General features: G+C 47.5%; 1 protein-coding gene and 1 long non-coding RNA gene across 2 annotated transcripts; one reads left to right on the forward strand and one right to left on the reverse strand.

The window, feature by feature from the left end:
• Window positions 1-2,218: 2,218 nt before the first annotated feature.
• LOC111949065 (uncharacterized) lies at window positions 2,219-2,718 on the reverse strand. The gene is made up of 2 exons (XR_002875087.2): window positions 2,580-2,718; window positions 2,219-2,499 (listed from the first exon to the last, which is right to left on the reverse strand). It is a non-coding gene; the product is annotated as an uncharacterized LOC111949065 (long non-coding RNA).
• Window positions 2,527-14,705, forward strand: si:ch211-178n15.1 (uncharacterized). The gene is made up of 3 exons (XM_023965197.2): window positions 2,527-4,399; window positions 9,939-10,544; window positions 13,353-14,705. The coding sequence occupies exons 1-2, from the start codon at window positions 3,482-3,484 to the stop codon at window positions 10,467-10,469; spliced, it is 1,449 nt and encodes a 482-aa protein (XP_023820965.1). The 5' UTR covers window positions 2,527-3,481; the 3' UTR covers window positions 10,470-10,544; window positions 13,353-14,705.
• Window positions 14,706-14,987: the final 282 nt, after the last annotated feature.

Below are 14,987 nucleotides of genomic sequence, written 5' to 3' on the forward strand. Positions count from 1 at the left end.
CCTTCCATCCGTCCATCCAACTGTTGAATCCCTTTTGGGCTCACGGGGGTTGCTGGAGCCTATCCCTGTTGGGTGGGGGCAGGGCTCTCTGAACAGGTCATGAGTCTGTTGTGGGTCCGTGCACTCATGTGTACACCTAAGAAACACCAATAATTATGAACTGTGGAAGGTTGGTGGTTCAATTCCTGCCTCCACTGTCAGTCTGAGTTTCCTTTGCCATGATGCAGAGCATCTGTGTGCTTGCTGGCTTTAACTCTCTTTTTTAATAAAGAAAAATCTACAAATCTGCTTTGTCTTAAAGCTGCTTCCTCTAGGGGGCGCCACTATGAATTCTCCACCTCCATCTGACCTTCTCTGCATCCTACTTCTGAAGTACTTTTGAACTCTTTCCTTTACCTTTCCTTGTTAAGAATAGTAACACATCCTCAATCGGGTCTTGACTCGGTTACCAACCGGCTGAACTTTGCCCTTCCTCAGACTTTGACTCCATTGACTTCAGTATCTCTGCTTTTGTATAGAATGATAACATCATTCTATAACTTTGATTCACTCACCTCATCAGTTTAAACCCCCTTTGTTGAAAATAATTAGATCCCCTCCTTTCTGTGTGTGGTGTCCCTCAGGGGGGAGTGTTAAACCCCCTGGTTTTAAATACACAACCATTTCCGAGGGGAAATGACGTCTGTTGGGTTTCCACCAGGTACCGGATCATCACTCAAAGATGATGTCACTTAAACTCAATAATACCCCCTTAACTGCAGCATAACCACTGACAAGAACAGATTTGCTGTCAACAGACTGCATGAGCTGCTCACTAAGCCTTAAATAAGGATTGATTTTAAGATTCTTTTACAGGTTTATTCATGTTTTAACAGTCTTGGGCCTTTTTTAAGTCATCTACTTTTGAAGTATGAGCCCTTGGGACCCTGAGGTTGTCCGGTGCTGGGCTTTTGGTTGTCCCTAAGGTGAGGACCAAATCTTATGGCGAGGCTTCGTTCTGCCATCACGGTCCTCACCTGTGGACCGGAGAACCTCAGGGCCGCAGAGACTGTAGAGGTTTTTAAGAAGAGGCTCAAGCCCACCTTTTTTATTTGGCTTTTAGTTGATCTTATCTGCTTATTTATTCTATAAGTTTTAGTAGATATTGTTTCATGAATCTAATTTTATTGAATGCATTTGATCTCATTCTCAATTGTATGTTTTATGTTCATCTAATGCATTAGATTTTAGTATCTTATCAGAATTATAGCCTCAGTGTTTCTTGTGGGGATCTTTTCTACCAGGGCTTTGCCGGCTTGGTCGGTGGTTGTTGCCCCTGCTGGGGCGGCTGGAGTTTAACATTGCAGCCTCACAGCTATGAAGTGGACCCCGTTTCCGTCCCGGTCTGGGGGGGGGGGGGGGGGGGGGGTTGGGGCACTGTGACGATGTTCCTACATATGAGTTGCTCCTGGTGTGAAGAGATTCCCAAATAGTTACTCACAGCACAGCCTGAAGTTACTTTTAGAAGTTACTTTTATCAGTATTCAGAGTGTGTGGCGTCATAGGTCACATGTTAACGGGGGGGGGGGAGTGGGATGGTGAAGGGTGGGTGGGGTTTTTATTGTAATACTGTGTATGTTTGTTTTGTTTTGAAATGTAAAGCGCCGGGCATGAGAAGCACTTTTGGTCAGAAAAATTCTGGCTCTGATATAATTTTTTCAGGATAATAAACTGACCAATCAAAAACCTCAATGAAAGTAGGTGGGGCCTGCTGGCCCCTACGTCCAACTTTCAAAATGTTTGATTGACAATTTTCATGTAGCCTGCTTCTAAGTGGTAGGGGCGTGGCATTCCAACAAGCCCAGTCCTGATTGATGATGGTGGTTACCATAGAAACGCAAACTGACTTGGACCAATCACTGCTTACGGACGACGTCTGGCTTCAACATGGCGGCGTCCTTAATTCAGAAAGATGATGACTGATTTGACTTTATTTGGTTGGAGCCGGACTAAACCATTTTCTGGTGGTGGGGGTCACAGTCACTCAGTCCAATTCTCAGAAACATTGAATGTTTTGAACACAATAACAATCCAGAGTTAACAGTGCTGGATGAAAGAACGCTTGTGAAGATAATGACTGGTTTCTTTAAAGTGAGTGACAGCAGTAAATGAGAGCAGCACTTAGAAACTGTTGGAAGGTTTGTCTCCCTCTGTGAGCACATCAAACATGCCAAAACTCCTTCAAGTGACTCTTTAATCTTTAACAAATGTTTTCTTTCCTTCAAGATAAGTCAGTCCATCTGTGTTTTATCTGCAACGATCCATCCGCATAGCCGTTGATGAACTTTACATCCTCCTCCTTCGATTCCCTTCATCTTCCTCTGCGGTCGTCCTGGTGGGGTTTTTTTTAAGCGCCCATTGTTTTCAAGGCTGTTTTCTGTGAAAACAAACTGTCTCTCGTCACGGAGAATCCAGACTTCAGCTTCATCCTGCTTCGTTCGTGTGTCATCCTTTGCTTATCTGCAGGGAGAGAAGAGGTTGAGAAGCAGACGATGACACGTGTGGGCTGAACAGGAGCGTCTCTCCGCCAGCAGACTGACGTTCAGCTCAGCTATGCGGTGAAATCCACGCAGGTCACGACAGGAAAACGCCGAGAACAGAGAAGAAACTTGGGGATGCCCCGTTTACTTTAGTCAGTTCAGTTCAGTTTTTTGGGCTATAATAAAATTGAACTGAAACTTGTCGTCCTCGTACGTCACTCACTCAGAGGTCTCGCTTGTCTCAGTTTGTGGGAGACCACACCTCCCGTAGTGTTCCTCCTTCTCCCCTCCCTTTCGCTCAGACTGTGGCCAAGGAATCTCAGGCAGCATTTAATTGCAGAGCGCAACGGATTTTGTTGGGCTAATGAGCTCGGCACCAGCGCTGAGACGGTTTACGCACTGCCCGAGAAAGAGGAAACCCCATGGAGTGGGTCAGCGGAGGAGCCTGACGGAGCAGCTGGATTCCAGCTGCTGCTGGGCGGGGAAGGACGCCTCAGATCCAGATTCCAGGTACCGCCGGCGGCGTGAGAGCTTTTCCAAGAGAAGAAAAGAGGAGAGGAGAGGGGAGGAGACGGGAAATCCAGCGTCGGAGAAGGAGAGACTGAACGCCTGCAGCAGAAGAGACGGAGGGGACGATGAGGGGAGGTGGGGTGGGGGTGGGGGTGGGGGGGCATGAAGGAAAGACGGCCACGGGGTGAGGAACAAGAGAGGGGAAGAAAAAGTTAGAAGAAAGAAAAAGGAAGTGATTACGCACGCAAAGAAGGAAGAAGAAGGGAAACAACAGACAGGAAGGAAGGGGAGGGAGAAGTCCAGGGTGAAAAAAAAGAGTTGGAGAAAAGTTTTCTTGTGGGGAGGCGCAGATGAGGAAACCAGAAGGAGTGAATGACTGGGCTGGAGGGAGCTGGGACGGGAACAAACCACTTCTTTTCTGAGACCTTCCCATTTTTTGGGCTGCGTTGGACATGTACACGGACGGCTCCCAGACGCTGGGACACCACCGATTTCTCCAGCGGGCCCACCCCCCCTGCCCAAGCCAGCACCGCATCTCCTGTGAGCAGCTGTACGGCTGTCACTCCGCCGGACGCCCGCCAGCGTCCGCCCCACGCCTGGACTGCAGGAGAGACGTCCGAGCTCCTCAGGTCAGGGACGGCGGTCAGCGCAGCCCACAAAGGAGGCCTGTGTTTGCGGGGCCCGGCCCCTGGAGCCACCCAGACGACTGGAGCCAGACATGCGCCTGGGAACTGAACCCGGCCCTGTGGAGCTGCCCGGCACAGCCCACAAGGAGACACTGCTCCTCTGTGAGCCAACACTGTGGCTGTGTGAGCAGCTACAACGGGGGACCCGCCCTCCACAGCGGGATACCACACCCACTTCCCCATCTTCAGGTCAAAGGTCATGGGCACAGGCGTAGAAGGACCATCAGGTATCTGGCCTTGGACGAAGAAGAAGGCTGTGGATGTTCTTCTGGAAGCTACCAGGTGGATCCGGTTCCTTCTAACATGGCAAACGGGCACTGTGGACCGGAGGCCGTGTTCTTCCAGGGAGGGGCGCACAGAGATAACCATCAGGAGCCTGAAAGGCTGTACGTTTCTTTAAAGGAGGGTTGCAGTAGCTGTGAGGGTCCTCATGAATGCTTCTTCCCCACTGAGGTCCCACAGAAGCATTTGAACCACAGCAGAAGACAGGGAACCTGCAACCTTCCCTCAGGTGTCCCCCGCTCAGAGACGTCCACCTCTCCACACATCTGCCAGCGTCAGCCGTCTGAGGAGACGAGGCAGAGGAGGAGGAAGCCTACAGTTAGGGATCAGATCCGGCAAGTGGTGACAGATCTGGAGGACGTGCTGGGGGGGTTGAAGCAAGTTCACGTGGAGATGAAAGAGGTAGGAGGTCTATAATTAGAGCTATTTACTCTCTAGGTGCACATCACTCATATTATCATGCCAGACGCTCTACACCCTGATCCGTCCTCCTGATCCTGCTGAGACGATGACGTGAGGAGAGGAGAGGAGGGGAGGGGAGGGGACTTCCTGTGTGTTCACGCGTGTCTGTGTGTCTTTCAAAGTGTTCATGTGTGTTCAGAAGAGTTTCTGTGTGTTCATGTTTACATTTATGAGTGCTTTCCTTTTTGTGTTCACGTGTGTTGTTCTGTGTATGTTGTGTGCATGTGTATGTTATGTGTGTGTGTTGTGTGCGTGTTTTCTGTGTTTGTTGTGTGCGTGTGCTGTATGTGTGTTGTGTGTGTGTGTTGTGTGCGTGTGTTGTGTGCATGTGTTGTGTGTGTGTGTGCGTGTTTTTTGTCTTTGATGTGTGCGTGTGTTGTGTGCATGTGTTGTGTGTGTTGTGTGTGTGTGCGTGTTTTCTGTGTTTGTTGTGTGCGTGTGTTTTGTGTGTTGTGTGCGTGTGTTGTGTGTGTTGTGTGCGCGTGTGTTGTGTGTGTGTTGTGTGCGTGTTGTGTGCGTGTGTTGTGTGCGTGTGTTGTGTGTGTGTGCGTGTTTTCTGTGTTTGTTGTGTGCGTGTGTTGTGTGTGTGTTGTGTGTGTGTTGTGTGCGCGTGTGTTGTGTGCGTGTGTGTTGTGTGTGTGTTGTGTGCGTGTGTGTTGTGTGTGTGTGTGTGTTGTGTGCGTGTGTGTTGTGTGTGTGTTTTGAGTGTGTTGTGTGTGTGTTGTGTGTGTGTGTGTTGTGTGTGTTTTATGAGTGTGTTGTGTGTGTGTGTTTTGTGTGTGTGTTGTGTGTGTGTTTTGAGTGTGTTGTGTGTGTTGTGTTGTGTGTGGTGTGTGTGTGTGTGGTGTGGGTGTTGTGTGTTGTGTGCGTGTGTTGTGTGCATGTGTTGTGTGTGTGTGTGCGTGTTTTTTGTGTTTGTTGTGTGCCTGTGTTGTCTTTGTTGTGTGCGTGAGTTGTGTGCATGTGTTGTGTGTGTTGTGTGTGTGTGCGTGTTTTCTGTGTTTGTTGTGTGCGTGTGTTTTGTGTGTTGTGTGCGTGTGTGTGTTGTGTGTTTTGAGTATGTTGTGTGTGTGTTGTGTTGTGTGTGTTTTGTGTGTGTGTTTTGAGTGTGTTGTGTGTGTGTTGTGTGTGTGGTGTGTGTGTGTGTGGTGTGTGTTGTGTGCGTGTGTTGTGTGCATGTGTTGTGTGTGTGTTGTGTGTGTGTTGTGTGTCTCCTGGATCTCTGGTCAGACGTTCTCCTCTGACCTTCCTGCTGGAACTCGTCCAGCTTGTTTTTCCTTCAGCACTTCGTTCTGCTTAAAGCCGTAAATAAACGTTCATTTCTTGCATGTGTTGTGTGTGTGTGCGTGTTTTCTGTGTTTGTTGTGTGCGTGTGTTGTCTTTGTTGTGTGCGTGTGTTGTGTGTGTTGTGTGCGTGTGTTGTGTGTGTTTTGTGTGTGTGTTGTATGTGTGTTGTGTGTGTGTTGTGTGCGTGTGCGTGTGTTGTGTGCGTGTGTTGTGTGTGTGTTGTGTGCGCGTTTGTTGCATGTGTGTTTTGTGTGTGTTGTGTGCGTGTGTTGTGTGTGTGTTGTGTGTGTGTTGTATGTGTGTTGTGCATGTGTTGTGTGTGTGTGCGTGTGTTGTGTGCGTGTGTTGTGTGTGTGTTGTGTGCGCGTTTGTTGCATGTGTGTTTTGTGTGTGTTGTGTGCGTGTGTTGTGTGTGTGTTGTGTGTGTGTTGTATGTGTGTTGTGCATGTGTTGTGTGTGTGTGCGTGTGTTGTGTGTGTGTTGTGTGCGCGTGTGTTGTGTGTGTGTGTTTTGTGCGTGTGTGTTGTGTGTGTGTTGTGTGTGTGGTGTGTGTGTTGTGTGTTTTGAGTGTGTTGTGTGTGTGTTGTGTTGTGTGTGTTGTGTGTGTGTGTTGTGTGTGTGTGTGTGTGTGTTGTGTGTTGTGAGTGTGTTGTGTGTGTGTGTTTGTGTGTTGTGTGTGTTGTGTGTTATGAGTGTGTGTGTTGTGTGATGTGAATGTGTTGTGTGTGTGTGTTGTGTGTGTGTGTTGTGTGTGTTGTGTGTTGTGAGTGTGTTGTGTGTTGTGAGTGTGTTGTGTGTTGTGTGTGTGTTGTGAGTGTGTTGTGTGTTGTGTGTGTGTTGTGTGTTGTGTGTGTGTTGTGTGTTGTGAGTGTGTTGTGTGTTGTGTGTTGTGTGTGTGTTGTGAGTGTGTTGTGTGTGTTGTGTGTTGTGAGGGTGTTGTGTGTTGTGTGTGTGTTGTGTGTTGTGAGTGTGTTGTGTGTTGTGTGTGTGTTGTGTGTTGTGAGTGTGTTGTGTGTGTGTTGTGTGTGTGTTGTGAGTGTGTTGTGTGTTGTGAGTGTGTTGTGTGTGTGTTGTGTGTGTGTTGTGTGTCTGTTGTGTGTTGTGAGTGTGTTGTGTGTTGTGTGTGTGTTGTGTGTTCTGAGTGTGTTGTGTGTGTGTTGTGTGTGTGTTGTGTGTTGTGAGTGTGTTGTGTGTTGTGTGTGTGTTGTGAGTGTGTTGTGTGTTGTGTGTGTGTTGTGTGTGTGTTGTGTGTTGTGAGTGTGTTGTGTGTTGTGTGTGTGTGTGCTGACTCATCACTGGGATCCTCTCGTCGTCGTCTCCTGGATCTCTGGTCAGACGTTCTCCTCTGACCTTCCTGCTGGAACTCGTCCAGCTTGTTTTTCCTTCAGCACTTCGTTCTGCTTAAAGCCGTAAATAAACGTTCATTTCTTGCATGTGTTGTGTGTGTGTGCGTGTTTTCTGTGTTTGTTGTGTGCGTGTGTTGTCTTTGTTGTGTGCGTGTGTTGTGTGTGTTGTGTGCGTGTGTTGTGTGTGTTTTGTGTGTGTGTTGTATGTGTGTTGTGTGTGTGTTGTGTGCGTGTGCGTGTGTTGTGTGCGTGTGTTGTGTGTGTGTTGTGTGCGCGTTTGTTGCATGTGTGTTTTGTGTGTGTTGTGTGCGTGTGTTGTGTGTGTGTTGTGTGTGTGTTGTATGTGTGTTGTGCATGTGTTGTGTGTGTGTGCGTGTGTTGTGTGCGTGTGTTGTGTGTGTGTTGTGTGCGCGTTTGTTGCATGTGTGTTTTGTGTGTGTTGTGTGCGTGTGTTGTGTGTGTGTTGTGTGTGTGTTGTATGTGTGTTGTGCATGTGTTGTGTGTGTGTGCGTGTGTTGTGTGTGTGTTGTGTGCGCGTGTGTTGTGTGTGTGTGTTTTGTGCGTGTGTGTTGTGTGTGTGTTGTGTGTGTGGTGTGTGTGTTGTGTGTTTTGAGTGTGTTGTGTGTGTGTTGTGTTGTGTGTGTTGTGTGTGTGTGTTGTGTGTGTGTGTGTGTTGTGTGTTGTGAGTGTGTTGTGTGTGTGTGTTTGTGTGTTGTGTGTGTTGTGTGTTATGAGTGTGTGTGTTGTGTGATGTGAATGTGTTGTGTGTGTGTGTTGTGTGTGTGTGTTGTGTGTGTTGTGTGTTGTGAGTGTGTTGTGTGTTGTGAGTGTGTTGTGTGTTGTGTGTGTGTTGTGAGTGTGTTGTGTGTTGTGTGTGTGTTGTGTGTTGTGTGTGTGTTGTGTGTTGTGAGTGTGTTGTGTGTTGTGTGTTGTGTGTGTGTTGTGAGTGTGTTGTGTGTGTTGTGTGTTGTGAGGGTGTTGTGTGTTGTGTGTGTGTTGTGTGTTGTGAGTGTGTTGTGTGTTGTGTGTGTGTTGTGTGTTGTGAGTGTGTTGTGTGTGTGTTGTGTGTGTGTTGTGAGTGTGTTGTGTGTTGTGAGTGTGTTGTGTGTGTGTTGTGTGTGTGTTGTGTGTCTGTTGTGTGTTGTGAGTGTGTTGTGTGTTGTGTGTGTGTTGTGTGTTCTGAGTGTGTTGTGTGTGTGTTGTGTGTGTGTTGTGTGTTGTGAGTGTGTTGTGTGTTGTGTGTGTGTTGTGAGTGTGTTGTGTGTTGTGTGTGTGTTGTGTGTGTGTTGTGTGTTGTGAGTGTGTTGTGTGTTGTGTGTGTGTGTGCTGACTCATCACTGGGATCCTCTCGTCGTCGTCTCCTGGATCTCTGGTCAGACGTTCTCCTCTGACCTTCCTGCTGGAACTCGTCCAGCTTGTTTTTCCTTCAGCACTTCGTTCTGCTTAAAGCCGTAAATAAACGTTCATTTCTGGAAAGAATCTGCTCCTTAAATGAGAGTTCAGACATTCTGAGGTCAAACAGGTGAGGAAATTATTAATTGGAGCAATTAGAGGAAATATTGATCATCATTTCTAGAAGACGACGTATTAAAACCTGTAGAGGAAATATAAATACCTCTGAATTTGCTCAGGATAATCAGTATATTTAAGAGAATTTCAATGGTCTTAGGTTTGATCACTGACATCTTAGAACTGGAGAACTGTACATACTGACTCCTCCCCCATGGCGTTCCAACCAGGAAGTGGCTCAAAGAAGCCAAAATGCCACAGACCCTATAGAGAAATAAACAGCGGTTACTCCGTCATTCTATTGGTCAGTAGAAACATTCTTGCTCTGATACCTTTTTTAACAACCGTTTCCTCTTATTTTTCATGATATTCTTTCTGTTGTTCAAATTATTCAAGTTATAAACGGACCAATCAGATGTCTCCGTTACAGTAGGTGGAGCCTGCTGGCCCCCACTGTTCAAAACGTTTAACAGATGTCATGTAGGCCTGCTTTCAAGTGGTAGGGGTGTGGCCTTCCAACAAGCTCCCCCTTGATTGTTGAGAGTGGTTTCCATAGAAACTCAGACGGACTTGGACCAATCACTGCTTACTGACCTTGTCTGGCTCCAACATGGCGAAAAAATGAACTGAATTGACCTGATTTGGTTGGAGCCAGGGGCAAACCATTTTCTGTGTGTGTGTGTGTGGGGGGGGGGGGGGGGTGAAACTCCAGTTCTCTGTTTTAGTCAGTTGGTTTGACCCTAAACTTTATCAGTTAGTGTTGCTTGTAGAATAGTAACCGACTACAGACTTATGGTCAGACTAGGATTTAATTTGGCGGTTGAGGAACAGCCTGCATTTGGAGGACTTCCTGTTGCACTTCCTGTTTGGAACAGTAGCCTTCTCCTTATTTTAGTTAAAACTATCAAAATGTGGCAGTCGTTATTTTCAGTGCAACAATCCAAGAGGTGTGTTTAACAGTGCGGAAAAAGGTTGGAAGGTTCGGCTGTGAATCGGCTGCATCGGACGCTCCTGCTGAGAGGCCATGCTGCAGTAGGCGGAGCCCACGTTTAGCTCCGCCTTCTTCTGCATACTGCAGCCAGGGGTAGTTTCTCCCGCCTGCTGCTAATCCCATTTGGTGGCTAAGTGAACGTGCTCTGCAGGCAGTTCAGCAGTCGACAAACCTCCACTTTGCAGTTTCTCATGACTGCATCAAATCTCATCATCGGATTATTTCCCTGTTTGCTTTCCCAGAATTCTGTGGTTTGGGTTCAGGTTGGATTTTTCTCTTTGTGGTGAAAGTGTTCTGTAGGAATGTAGGGTTCATCGTTGACGGGGTGTTTTCCTTCCTCCTCCAGGTGGTGGAGCAGATAGATCGTCTCACAGCGGACATCCGCCTGGAGGGGGAGGCGCCGGGCGTCACCTGGGGGTCGTCCGATCACCTTCATGACCCTGCTCCTTTAGGAGACCTGAGAGTCGCACTGATGGCCAATCAGGAACCTGCTACAGGTCAGGGCCCCCAAGCCAACGGCGAGGACCGCGTCCTCCTCAGAACAAACGCTCCCTCCCCCGTCCACATGGCTTCAGTGGTCAAAACCAACAGCTTCGTCCCCCCCGGCCTCAATAAGGACTCGAGTCAAGAAAAGCTGCTCAGTATGAACGGACACCTGCCTCATCTGAACCTGAAGCGGGCCCCCAACCACACTGAACCCCCCCCAACCCTGGACCCAAAGGTCATCATCGAGAACAGCCCCTCCAATCCCCAAACTCAGAAGCCCCCACCTTATCCCCAGAACGGCAGATGTGGGAAGGGCCCCCACCCACAAACCCGGCCTGTGAAGACCCCTGCCCACCCTGTAAAAGGACGCCAGAGCACCAGCAAGGTGTAGGTGGGGGGGGCCTGAAACCTGAGGCTCTTCTGTGACGGGTGGAGGTCGGCGGGGACCCGGCGGGGGCGTCTGTCAGTAAGTGACGCTGGTCCTGATGCTTCTGCGATGACGTCGGCTGTGTTTACTGGCAGCTCGGTTCAAAGCCAGAAAACGAGCTGCAGCATGCGCCGCGGGGGGGGGGGGGGGGGGGGGGGGGGGGGTTGTTTGATGTGCGTGTCTGTGTGTGGGCAGCAGTGCAGGGGAGGGGAGGGGTGGGGGGTTCTGTTTTGGTTGATATCATGCTTTCCCAGCTCTCTCCACTCCGTGTATGGAGCAATAATTATGCCGTCACGTTACACACGAAAAAATATGTTTGCGTTTGCAGGACAAATGTTTCTGCAGGCGGTGTGTCTGCTCTCTCTTTTCTACCTTTTATTTTTTTAGTTTAGGGTGAAGAAGCTGTTTGATGGCAGCTATCTCACGCTAAACTGAAACCTAACTGAAAACATTTGTTTTGCAAACACAAAAATATTTTTTGAAAGCAAAAAAAAAAATTTGAGGAAAAAAACGTTTTTGAAAATAAAAAACAAAAATTTGAAAGCAAATATTTAATATTTTAATTTGCAACTTAGAAAGTTTTGTGTGCAACGTGGTGGCATAAATATCCCTCCATACAGCGTCTGTCCTGTCAGTGATGCTCCACATGTGGATGTAATCAGAGGCGGAGGGAAAACTTCCCTCCTGACTGAACAGTTTTCCTTTCACCAGTCCGGTGAGGAATTCTGTGTCGGGAAAAGGGAAAAGCAACGTTAGGAGCTGCATTTGTTCCTCTGAAAGTGTGCTTGAAGAGCCTCGCTCTGCGTCTCTGTGGCACTTTCACTTTGATGGATGTGAAGCTAGAACTTTGATGCTTTTTTGTAAACGCTGTAACGTGAAGGGAGGTGGAACAAAGTTCTGCTGCTTTTGGCAAAGAGAAGACGCCGCTGCAGCTTCTGGAGGATGCGGTTGATGCTGCAGCCTCCCTCTCATCGTTAATAGTTCCAGCCTTAATAGACGAAAAGAGCCCCTGCAGCAGAGGCGGGAACTGGAACAGCCCCTCCGACGTGCCCCCCTCTGTAGGTGCTGCAGAGACATGTGTGAGAGTTTAGGGCCTCCCTCTTGTGCAGAAAATGCGTAACTGCAGTCTATTTTTCTGGGCCCTGTGCGTTGGGTAAGCGCAGTCTGGTTTTAATAATAAAACCCCCTCAGCCACGTGCCAGAGCCCAGTGAAGCAGACCCTCGGTACGTCTGCGTCCACCATAAACTGCTGCAGGAGCAGGCGCGCTTCCAAGGTGGGAGCTTCTGGATGATGCTGGCAGGCGCCGGAGGTGCATCTGAATGAGCCGTTTAATGAACTGCAATGACGGAGTTTCTGTTCAGCCTCCATGTTGTTGGTATTTGAAAGGCTTGAATCGTTTCAATGAGTCCCTCAGAGCCCAGGGTCAATGTTAGAAGGACCAGCATTGCTAAGCAACCCAGAGGCGCACTGCAAGCTGTCCCCCATGCCCTGCTTGAGTCACCAAAAAAGGTTTCACGTTTACGTGTTTAAACTTATGTTACGTGTTTAAACTTAAAAACGTATATAGATTTGAATGCAACCTTTCCCTCTAAAAAGGTCATTTTGGTCCAGTTCCTAACCCAAAGGCAGAAAAAATACAGCTTTTTGTGGTCATTGAGCCTTTCGTTTATAAAATGTAACTTTTAAATTCTGACAATATTTCAATTATAACAATCATCTAATTTTCTTTATGTAACAATTGAAACTTTTTCACCAGTTCTTTTCAAAATAAAATATCCTCTGAGTCAGATCACATCCTCCTGCAGCAACAGAGATGCAAGAAAGCCAATCATGACATTTTCAGTCAGTATGACTTATTCATTCTTTTTCTCCTTTTATAGAACACAAACATGATAAAGTTGGTGTAGAAACCAATAAAAACATCAAAATAAAACTATGCAGCAAATATCCCAAAGGGGGGAAGAAGTAAAAGTCGTATAAAATGCCCTAAAACAGACATATTAGCAGTCCACCCACTTTCAGTACCGTTCTCTGTTCAGTTACAGATACACATAGACACACATAGAACTACACACAAACACACACCTGGAAACACACACTTGTCATATTTAAGCACTTGTTTGGTTCCTTTCAAATCTTATTCCCAAACACACCCAAGTTTAATTTTCCTAAAGATTGACAGATATATCACAGTTAATTTGTATTTTATAAATGTACACATTTACCAATAATCATATTTCTGTATTTGTTCTTGAAGTCTTTTGTGTTTGGACCCAACATTTGATTCTACGAACCAAAGGAATGTTATAAAAGGGATTTCAAATCATTCCACTTTCAGTTTTAATCATGTAGTATAATTATGTAGAATTATTATATAACTTCAGAGCCTGAAGGGACGGTCTGCACGTCCAGCCAGCCTGATCTTGTGTCTACATCTGCAGAATCTGCAGGTTTGTCTGATCCAAAGCGTTGACCGTCCTCTCCTCAGGCTGCGTTTTATGGGGCTGGATGATTTCATGATGAGGGAGGTTCTTTGGTTAAAGATGAAAACTTCAGGAATCCCACAGACACACACATACATTTGATGTTAAGTCTGATGCAAACCTTCCCGCTCGGGCTGTGGAGGCGTCAAGATTTCTGCAGAGACTGACAGAAAAATCCGAAAAAACAAGCTTTTCTATGCAGGTCTGACTCACAACTCAGACATCATGACTCACAAGGATACACAAGCTCTCCCTCTGTTTCCATCACTGAGGGACGACACAGGAGGGAGCCTTCTGCAAACACGTCTTGTTGAGTGAGTCGTCTGAATTACAGTCATCTTTCTCTGTTTTCTGCATTTCCAGCAGGAGCAGACGGAGGCAGACCAAAGCAGCACTGAAGGGGGGGGGGGCGGTTGAAGAACCCAGAGCTGACCTGCCATCGAGCATCACCAGGGAATGCAAGTGTGAAGGCAAGCTAGAGGATCCGGTCAAGGTGTAAGCTGCTGAGAGGAGGAAGGAGTGAGCGGGTACAACCACAAACAGCAACATAAGCATCATTTTTCGCAACAGTGAAGATTTTTTTATCCCAAAAATGACTATTTTTTTAACAGATTTTACCAAACCGTGTAAAGTTCAGCAAAGATATATTTTTGTACGAGTGTTTGAACGTATGAGGAGGGAAGGAAAGAAGAGACGAAGAGCTGCGACTCTTTGAACTCTGTTTGATGCTCAGATGATCCTAAATGTCCCGCTTTTCTCAGTAAATACAGACGTGAGCGGCGTTTCGTGTGAGGGGGGAGTGGAAGCTGTTGCTCAGCAGATCCACAGGGTCCGTGTGTGGTCTGACTCAGCCAGCGTCTGTGTTTGTTTAAATCTTGTCTAAGAATGTCGCCGCTCTCTGCTTTGACCAAAACCCCCTCCCCGTTTCTTCGCAGATCCTTCCCCCCTTCGTCATGACAGACAGAGGCAGAACTGCCCGTCACGTTCATGGTTGTCTGTTGTCCTCACAAATATCAAACCACAACGGGGACCAATCAGAATCTTGTCATTTGAACAAACCAAATAAAAACATGACTAAAAAGGAGATCTTGGAGCAGTCAGTGTGACCTTTAGGCCTCTGGGGAGTCTTAACATGAGGCCGGGGGGCAGACATTTGTGGAGCTGCAGTCATTACAGTTTCTGTGATGTTCCGAGTGAATTCCCACAGACAAAACCTCGCCTTACGTAACCGTTTTTGGTGCCCAGATGCAGACTCCAAGCAGGAGGCCTCCAGGTGAGGAACCCAACGTTCTCCGTTTGCTGGGGCAGAGGGGGCAGGGAAGGGCCAACCCAGGATGGGTTCGAGTCTGAACACACAGAAAAGACAGAAGAAAGAGGTGGAGCAGAGCAGGAGGCAGGACGTGCAGGAACAAGCCACTGAAGTCTGCGTCCTAATGAATGTAATGCAGGTGTGGCGATCAATCACAGCAGAGTTAAGAACAGGAAGCAAACAAAAACGCACAAAAGAACAAGCTCCTTCCTGCAGAACAGAGGAGGAAGTCTGACAAAAGGATGCTAGACAAACACCGCCAGGCAGAGAGCAGGACGGCCTTTGGTCTGTTTCTCTAAAAGTTTGACTCTGAACAAAAACAAAAGTCAGAAAACCGCTGAGTTGCACAATCCTGTTGGATACGTTTCAGATACAAGATTTCAATAAAGTTTTATGATGCAGCGGCAGCTGGGTATTAATGTTCTTCAGTTCAGCAGGCCTGAGCTGGTGCTGGGGGGGCGACTGCACCGTGAAGCACTTTCTGTCACAAACGTTCACTCCTGAAATCCTCCTGGACCGGGATTCTCTCCAGGTTCTCCATCAGGAACAGTGATTGTTCTTTTGAACGGGCTTCAGAGGAAGAATCCAGTTTGTCTTCTTTGGTACTTTTTCTTTTTGGCCCGTTTGAATTACTGCATCATTCTTAGTACTCTGATGCTGCTGCAGTTCCTTAACTGCTGCTGCAGCTG

Source organism: Oryzias latipes, chromosome 17, assembly GCF_053564925.1.
Source record: "Oryzias latipes strain Hd-rR chromosome 17, Olatipes_Hd-rR_3.1".
In the NCBI taxonomy this organism is placed as follows: Eukaryota; Metazoa; Chordata; class Actinopteri; order Beloniformes; family Adrianichthyidae; genus Oryzias; species Oryzias latipes.